The 8,827-nt window shown below is 32.4% G+C and overlaps 1 protein-coding gene across 13 annotated transcripts; it reads left to right on the plus strand.

The window, feature by feature from the left end:
- Window positions 1–201: 201 nt before the first annotated feature.
- Window positions 202–8,117, plus strand: LOC113846916. 13 transcript variants are annotated; one of them, XR_003501735.1, is made up of 10 exons: window positions 214–368; window positions 493–585; window positions 716–918; window positions 1,044–1,131; window positions 2,009–2,434; window positions 3,010–3,054; window positions 4,407–4,749; window positions 6,783–6,951; window positions 7,636–7,713; window positions 7,926–7,971. XR_003501735.1 is itself a non-coding variant. In XM_027475659.1 (9 exons), the coding sequence occupies exons 5-9, from the start codon at window positions 2,022–2,024 to the stop codon at window positions 7,974–7,976; spliced, it is 930 nt and encodes a 309-aa protein (XP_027331460.1). In that variant the 5' UTR covers window positions 214–368; window positions 493–585; window positions 716–918; window positions 1,044–1,131; window positions 2,009–2,021; the 3' UTR covers window positions 7,977–8,117. The 13 variants fall into 13 exon arrangements, 10 of the variants coding, with proteins under 10 accessions (XP_027331467.1, XP_027331468.1, XP_027331460.1 ...); XR_003501736.1 differs by having other exon boundaries at window positions 6,789–6,951; XM_027475659.1 differs by lacking the exon at window positions 6,783–6,951 and having other exon boundaries at window positions 7,926–8,117.
- Window positions 8,118–8,827: the final 710 nt, after the last annotated feature.

Raw genomic sequence — 8,827 nt, forward strand, 5'->3', positions numbered from 1 at the left:
CGGCTCTGCGGATTCCGTTAATATGAGTAACGTCGTTAGACAAATATAACGGCAGAAGGGGCTAGCATAAACGACGTAACGGGTTTCCATGTATGGTTCAAGCGAGGGTAAACGAGAGCCGTCAGAGAAGTGATCTACGGGCAGCAATTATCGAAGTGTGACAGAATATGTATATAAACAGAGCATTTCGTTCTATCACACGAACAAAGAAGAAGAAGCTCTCTGTACCCTTCTTCCCTCTTTTTAATTATTTTCTGAGAATTTTCCATTCCTTTCCACCATTTTCTGTTAAGCCAAACTGTGGAACCAAATTTTGATTAGTGAACGGTGAATGTTGAGGATCTGCAACTTTTTAAACATTGAATAAGGTTTCGTTTACACGACTTCAATTTTGATTTTTTATTGTTGTTTTTTTCGTATTTTCTTTCTGGACGTGAAGTAGAATCGAATCGCTAATCTCGACTTTGTTTTTGGTTCGTTTTCTATTTGCAGGTGTATGTTAGCGGAGGATTTGACAGAATTTGTCAGAATCTCATTGTTAATTTTCTTCAGAAGATTTCGTTCGTTCATTTGTGATATTTAAAGGTGCTAGATAATTTCCAGTTCTGGAGATTTTGAATTGTGCTAGAAGAAGTGTTTTTTTTCTTCCTCTATTGCATGTTTGGCCTTGTGCTAAGTTGTTTTTGCTTTTTGTTCTTTTTCTCTTCATCTGCAGATATATTGCTGAGTTTTGCACTCTCTGGTAAATTATAGAGACGATAATGTGTTGCCTGAGTTTGTACTTGTTGCCGCGGTCGCAGATCGAAGCTCTGAAATGTCGTGTTTAGTTGTATTTTAGGAATAGATTTGCATTTTTCGAAGCTTCACAACTGAAACCAGCGAGTTTTTTCAGGGTTTGACGAAATCATATTAATTTAGGTGAGAAACTATAACATATTTATCTGAAAACGGAACTAAGGAGTTGATCCTCATCGTAATGTTAATCCAGTTTTGATGTTCGTTTTTGGTGCTCTGATTTTCCTCTGCCTCTTCGTTTCTTTCAGTAAATCGATAAACTGTCTCATTTTCCTTTGGTTGCTAACAACGTGCAAGTTTTCGGTTAATGCGTTGATTTCCGTGGCTCCTTTTACGGTCTAAGTTTTGTGCTCTTGTTTTGGATCTCTTTCCCTTGATAAAATTTTCGATGCACTAGCTCTTTGTTTTTTTTTCCTTTTTATCTCTGACAAATATAGTGGATTTAAGTCCTCTGTTTTCCCCTTCCTGCAAAGAGGTTTTTTTTGTTGTTGTTGTTATGATTATGATCCCTTCTCTATTTACATATGCAATTTCTCTTTCAATTCTTTATTCTTCTTTTTCCCTCTTTCTTTCGCTGTTTGTGAGTCAAATGTTACTCAATTGGCTCCCGAATTGGTTTAAAGAGCAAAATATGAACAGCAAATATTAATTGTTGAAACCTGTAGAGTCAGGGAAAGTGATTGGATTATTAATGAGGTAAATGGCTGCAAACTCTAAGAAGAGAAGCCATTGAACCTTTTTTCAAGCTCTTATATTGATTTCTTTTTATTTTTCCTTTTTATGCGATATTATTTCCTATCAAATCATGGGAAAAACTAGCAAGCTCTTTTTCATGTGAAAGCAAATTGAATCTTATTGCATATAAATTTGGTAAAGATTTTCATAGTCTATTATCTGGTTATTGCTCATAATTTTCATCAGTCACGCCTGTCTTAAACCTTGAAGATGCTCCCGCCCCACGATTCCCATGGTTTTAATTTTTCTTCTCGAAAACTGTGTACCATTCGATGCACCTGTTTTATTTAACTTAAAATAAAGATACTAGATGCAAAATGAATCAGTATATGATAATAACCTTAGCTTAGTTCGAGGTAGTCGAGTAGATAAGCTTGGACAATTTCTAGTTTGTTGTAAAGGACATGTAATAATCTTTTGATGTTGTTCCACTAATAACCTCGCGATAACTTTACCTTATTAATGATGACGACGACAGGTAGGAAGGGGAGATGGATAAAGAGTCACATAACAACCATGTCAATAGCAACAACATTCCTAGCGTCAGAGATAAAGACAAAAGCGGAGGAAGTGATGGGTCCGGGTCGTTGTTATTGAGGGCTAGCTCCGACGGCATCAGGCAATCAACAACGCCAGACTTGGTGCTTCAGTGGGGTAACCGGAAGCGACTAAGGTGCATGAAGGTGCAGGTCAAACACGACTCTTCCAACCCGGTTCAGAGAACAACGGTTCGGGTAGATCGGCGGGTAGTTAGAACCGAGAAAGATTCTTCAAATAGACCCATACCCCCCGTCACTAATTATAACAATAATAACATTCATAATAATATTAATCAGAGTAACGGGTATTTGAATCTCCGTCAACGCCCCCCTTCGCCACAGCAACCTCCTCCACGCATTCTCAGGTATTTATTTGTACTTTCCCTCTTGCGATTCTTGTCTTACTTTATTTATATATATATTGAGATCCTTGAAATGTTAATTTAATCATAAATTATTTATAAAATAAAAAATAATAGTGATTAAACAAGAATGGGATGCTTTTCTTTTTAATATTTTTCAGGGAAAGAAGTGTTTTCTTTGTTCTTATCGATATTTCTAATTATAAAAAATTAAATTTGGTTTTATTCCTATCCAATGCATGACTTATGGCTTCAGATCTAGTCAAATATTCGGTAAGCTTGTAGGAAATAAATTCTTCATAGGATTTGTATGGAAGTTGTCGATTCATGTCTGCCATAAAATTTGCGGGGGCCGACTATATGCGATGAAGGCAACATGTAAGTCTCGAATGTCAGTCGCGGAATCTTCAGCTTCAAATGTTACTGTGAATATGAAAAAAATTGGGCGTTGCTGGCTGGTGCCCCAGTTAGACGATGTTCCTGTCTTTTTAAGTAGCATTGAAGATATTTGCTTCATTTGGGCTGAATATTTATCATGACCATGAGACTTATATTTTGTCCACTCTCCAATTGGTCAGGTCCTCGCGGACGTCTCATCCAAACCAAAGAGGAGCTCACGGTAAGTGCGTGAGGTCTTCTTTCATTCCCTCGAAATTTATTTGGAGCTTTATTATTATATGACTAAGCTAGGAAGCTCGCATTAATTAGCGTGTTGCTTTACTGAATTGTCGTTGCCTCACAAATGCATTATTTTGGCTCCCGACTAGCATTAAGTCTAAAATTTAGGATCAAATAAAATCAGGCAGTAACAGTTTTTTTTCCATTTTTTTAGTCACAGTTAGTTGGGCCGTGTTAGGTAGCAAATCTGATAAATCTAAACCGAGCTGCAGATCTAAATCCAAGCTTGTCTTTGCAACAAAAAATTTATTTTTCGTAGTTGGTTTCATGATATATGACATCTTATGGTGCTGTTTTGTCTGCAAATTGATCCTTTATTCAACTCTTTCAACATCTGGTGTTTTTTATACGAAATTAGTTGCTTGTATCGCAGCATTTTGCATAGTCATCTTATTAATGTGACATCGCGGTTGATGTTTTGTCACACGGTATATGATTGATATTCATGTGATACATATGCAAGTTTAATAATACCGAGTAATACGGTATGATGTCTAATTATCATGGAGGTCCACTAGAAATCCTTTAAGATCATGTTCATGACCAAGTAGCAAGAACTTACACCTCCTCTGCCATCGTGGATCATATTCTAACTGGACTGCCCTTGTGGATCTAGATCTACAACCCCGCACCCGAACCCCCTCATAATCGTGAGGATTACTACCAGACTTTGTCGGGAACATGGAACGGACGGTCACCTTCCACGTGTTCATTTTAAGTCATTTTCTATAAGAAAGTCTTTTGTGGCCGTCGGATGAGGTACCAGGTGTTAAATCTAGTACGTCCCATTCTATATTTAAACACGTAATAAAGTAGACTCCATTTTCTCTTCAATAGCCAATAAGCACTCTAGATCCAACGGCCCCAAACCTGCCATGGAACCAGCTGTACCCGTTTTAAGGAATAAGGAATCATATTCACATACCCCTCTCTCTCTCAAATATCTATCCAAACCTTTTCATCTTACGAAGTGAAATAAATTAAAGACACCAGCCCCCGGTTTCTCAAAGCACAATACAAATACCCCGAACAAGCCTAAAACCAGCCCATATTCTACGCAAAATCCGTTGATATTCCAACTTCTTCAACCCTGCGATCTAGATCGACCCACAAGGTCAATTTCGTAAATTCACTACTCCCCTAACCTTTTTTTTAAATAACAAAATAATTTCTCAATGCCTATTTGTTTTCCCAATTTATCACGTCCTGTTCAGCATTCTTACTGTTAAGAAACACATGGAATAAAAATCATATGTGACTTCTGTTTTCCTTTTTATAATTTATTTATCTTACATAGGAATTCGGAGACTTCAACTGCTATGAGAGGAGGCCAAAGCAACGGGAGTGTTAGGGGAATTGCCTCACCGGACAGAGGTGCGCACGATAAGAGGGGGACCCATAACAACCACCTTAATGACAATAATAACAAGTTTGCTGTCTCATCAGATATAGCACACGATAGTAAGAAAGGTAGCGGGTCGCCGTCGGGTAGTGGCGATGCGGCTCCGGCGGTGTGGCTGCCCAAGTTTGTGATTTCCTTGACCAACAAGGAGAAGGAAGAAGATTTCCTTGCCTTAAAGGGGTCAAAGCTGCCTCAGAGACCCAAAAAGAGAGCAAAACTCATACAACGAACCCTCAATGTAAGCTCCACTTCCCTTGATTTAAGTTATTTTCACTTTATTTTGTTTTATTTTAGTTATTATATCTTCATGATGAAGTTTTTTCTATATGTGGACCATTTCTAAAATCTTTTACAGGCAATATGCCATATACTATCGCTCTAACCTTAGATTGGAGAAATTATGCAATGGAAAGATTTTAACTTAATAGAATAAAATGATTAGAGGTTTTATCACGTGATCCAAATTTAGAATTTGGGTGAAACGCTTTGTAAAGAGCTACGTTAGTCAACAAGAAGGATGGTATGATTTTCTGAAAAATTGTTGCATGACTTAGCGCATAGTATTAGTAGAGTAAACCCCATTCTCACCATACGAAAAAACATTTTTAAATTTTAAGCAATACTTAATTCTCATGGTAGAATATGTTGCAGTAGAGGATAAAAATAAATGATTTTTTTAAAATTCAGTGGATTTTTTTAACAAAATTCAAAGCAAATTCGACGTAACTGAATCTTATGATTGCTGTTTTGAAACATTTTTACCTATACTTTGAAGAGTTCTCATAGTGACTCTTATTTAAGTACTCTATTTAAAATATTTTTCAATCTTATTATATTATAGAGATATTTTTTTTTGGTTGGTTGCGCTATAGAGGTATTTTTAAAAAGTACTTAAATAAAAATAATAATAAATGTTTAAAAGAGACGATATACATTTTCATATTTTGCCGTTATTTTGCCAATTCTTTTTTTTCTGCTGCTCGTGTACGGCAGTCGGCGTCTTCTCCTTTCTTTTACTTTTTGGACCCTCTGCTTGGAAAAGCTACATTCAGAGCGCTGGCAGCTGTGGATGGGTTTTACACGCGTCAAGGGCGGCTTGGTTCACAGCGAATAATTGTGTCTTAAAAGGGTTTTTAGGACCTGTGAACAAAAACTTTTTATAAGGAGTAAATATTTATTTTAATTTATTAAATTGTGAATATAAATTATATAAGTTTTAATTTTATAGAAAATTATTTTATTTTAAATTACTAATTTTATATAAAAACTAAGATAAATATTAAATGATATTAATGCATTAGATTATGTGATATTTAATACAAATTTATTAATTTTTATTAAAATTGATTATTTATAAAGTTTGTACATGTATTTGACATAACATTTATTTATAATTTTAAAATACTCATTTTAATTGTCTAAAATTATGTGACATCATATTAGTCTTTTAAGAACTTTGGTTATGAAAACAATTTAACTTGGAATTAAATTAGTTCTTTAATTTATTTATGTTATCATTTTATTCTTTTGTAAAGATGAATATGGAGGTATTTTAAAACTTTAAGAGCCTAATTTACCAAGAAGATTTTTAGTCGACTAAATTGTTATTAAAACTTTTGAAAAGATTAATTTAGTGACTAAAAAATTTAGAGAATTTAGGTAGTAATAAAATAGTTTTCATGATCAAATTAAAGGTATTTTTTTTAACAGCATCATTGAGTTCTTTAACAACGACTTTAAAAGTCGTATCTATGATAACTTTTTAGGTAAATTATGTGGTACTTTTAAAAATTTTTAGGGTAGTGTATAGTAAATTTTTTAACTAATAATACTTAGACACATGTTTAATTAATAATTTTATTTAATAATAAATTATATAATATATTTTTTTATAATTTGTCATGTATTTCTTTTTTATTGGTATAATATTTTGTATATGGTATTCATAAAAAAAAATTTATGGTATCATTGAACACATCAACTTTACAATTATAGTAATGAAATAAATTTTATTCTTTCTAATTTAACGAAAATATGTTGAAAGTATAAATATTTTTTACATTATTATTTAAATATTAACTTTTTAAATAACTATGTTATACTTATAATATATTAAAATTATATGATGTTATTAAATTCATTTATGTATTTGTTATTATCATAACTTGTTTATTTTTGTTTTTTTCGTAAGGACTATATTAGTAATAAGTAATGCGTGTGTAATTAAAATATATTTTGATGCTAAAATAATTATGTTTGTACAAATGCAAGTCGTTGGCCGCTGGCTCCACATGTCTAATTGCTAGTATTGGTGGTGTGGGGCTTCTTAGGTGGGGCTATATAAAATATATAAAGGAAACGAAATAAATTCTGAATTTTATCCCATACAAAAATAATATATATTTTGGGTGGAAAAGAAAAAGAAGGTGCAGCTGATTAGGTGTCACATCCACTTCCAGTTAGCTTAATCAATCTGTGGACTAGACTTTCCTGTGGTATACAGTTTATTTATTTAAAACTTCGTCTGATTGTCTCGGAACGTAAAAGAAACAAACTAATCTATACTCTTACAACGTTATAATATCCTAATATATATAAAATATTAAAATACACATGCATATACACTCAACTTTGTTGCAATTGCATTTTATTTTTTTTTCTATTCAAGTGCTTATTGCTTTTATGGGTTTTTTTTTTTTTTTTTTTTTTTTTTTTTTTTTTTTTTTGTCTCAGGTACCCTCCACTGGGTTAATTTATATCACTCAAACGACATTTTTATATGAAAAATCATTTGCATGAAACATCCATCGCTTTTCCTTGATAAAAAATTCGTAGTTTTATTATTATTATTATTATTATGTAGTGGTTTATGGTTTAAGTTTATAATCATTTTTTTTATCAGTTTATTGCAATAATACTTCTTTTAAAATATTTATTTTGAAAAAAAAATATTCCTAAACACATATCGGTGCTTATTCAGTTAATTTAGAAGAATATTTACTGGACAAAATAATACTTTTCCGCCCATCATTTATTCTCCTGTTTCTGTTATTATTGATGATGATCCAAAATTCTAAATTAAGATCCCCAAATAAATTTTTGTTAATTTTGTTCTGTATCACAGCTCGTAAGTCCAGGCACGTGGCTATGCGATCTTACTTTGGAACGATATGAAGTTAGGGAGAAAAAAATATCCAAAAAGGTAAATTAAAGAGAGAGAGCAAGAAAAACAAGGAAAAAGATCTCCTCATATTCAAAATCGAATATGACGGTCGCGAATGTTAAAAAATACATGAACATGTTCGATTTTGAACATGAGTGGATCTGGAAAAACAAGGCATTACCCGCTTCTTGTGTTTTGTATCATATCTCGATGCATGAATTAACGGCCAGCAAATTTGGAATTTTATGCAGAGGCCAAGAGGGTTGAAAGCAATGGGCAACATGGACTCCGACTCTGAATAGAAGCATGGAAATGAGTGTTGTTATGTTGGGTATGGGGGTGAGAAATGCTTTGTTGTTTAGATAGTGTAAAGCATTGCATCGCATCCCAGTGTGCCAAGAAATCAAAATCAAATATAAATGACTTTCGCTTAGTTTCTAATTTTCTCACTTATTTCTTTCCGAACAAAATTTAGGTGCACTTTTTTTTATACACAGTAGTTGACGTGTTTACCATTAAAACTTTTAACTTTTATCTTAATAATCTATCATAATATTAAATATAAATATTTTATTATGATCATATTTAAAATTTAATTAATAAATAGTGTTAACAATATTTAAATAATCGCATGTAAGTTTTGTCTTTTTTATGTTTCTATTCAACCTTATTTCTTCAACTTATTATGTCCCGGAAAAGGTCTCCCCTTAACAGCAATTACGACAGGTGACGCGTTTTCAGCAGAAACTCACAGGGGTTTACACCTGAATCATGGAGTCGCCTCATAGACTAATGGTGGTTTGGATTAGAAACTAAATAGAAAATAAAAAATAGGAAATAAATTTTAAAATGTGTTATTCGAATATATTAAAATTAGAGTTAATAAAGCAAAAAAAAAAAAAAAAAGGAGAAAATAAAAAATTAAATGATGTTAAAATAATTATAAAATTCAAAATTTAAGCAAAACAGTTGCAGCAGAGGGGATGAATTTCTTAGATAAACTAAAGATGAAATATAAATGTATGGTTTCACTAATTTTTATTTTACTTTCGTTTTACAATTCAACTAAATTATTAAAATATTTTATTATCTCTATTTCATTTTATTTTATTCGATTTCAGTCTTTCTCAATTCATTAAATAAAGTACACGGG

The sequence above is a fragment of the Abrus precatorius genome, unplaced genomic scaffold (assembly GCF_003935025.1).
Source record: "Abrus precatorius isolate BTA unplaced genomic scaffold, Abrus_2018 Scaffold8, whole genome shotgun sequence".
In the NCBI taxonomy this organism is placed as follows: domain Eukaryota; kingdom Viridiplantae; phylum Streptophyta; class Magnoliopsida; order Fabales; family Fabaceae; genus Abrus; species Abrus precatorius.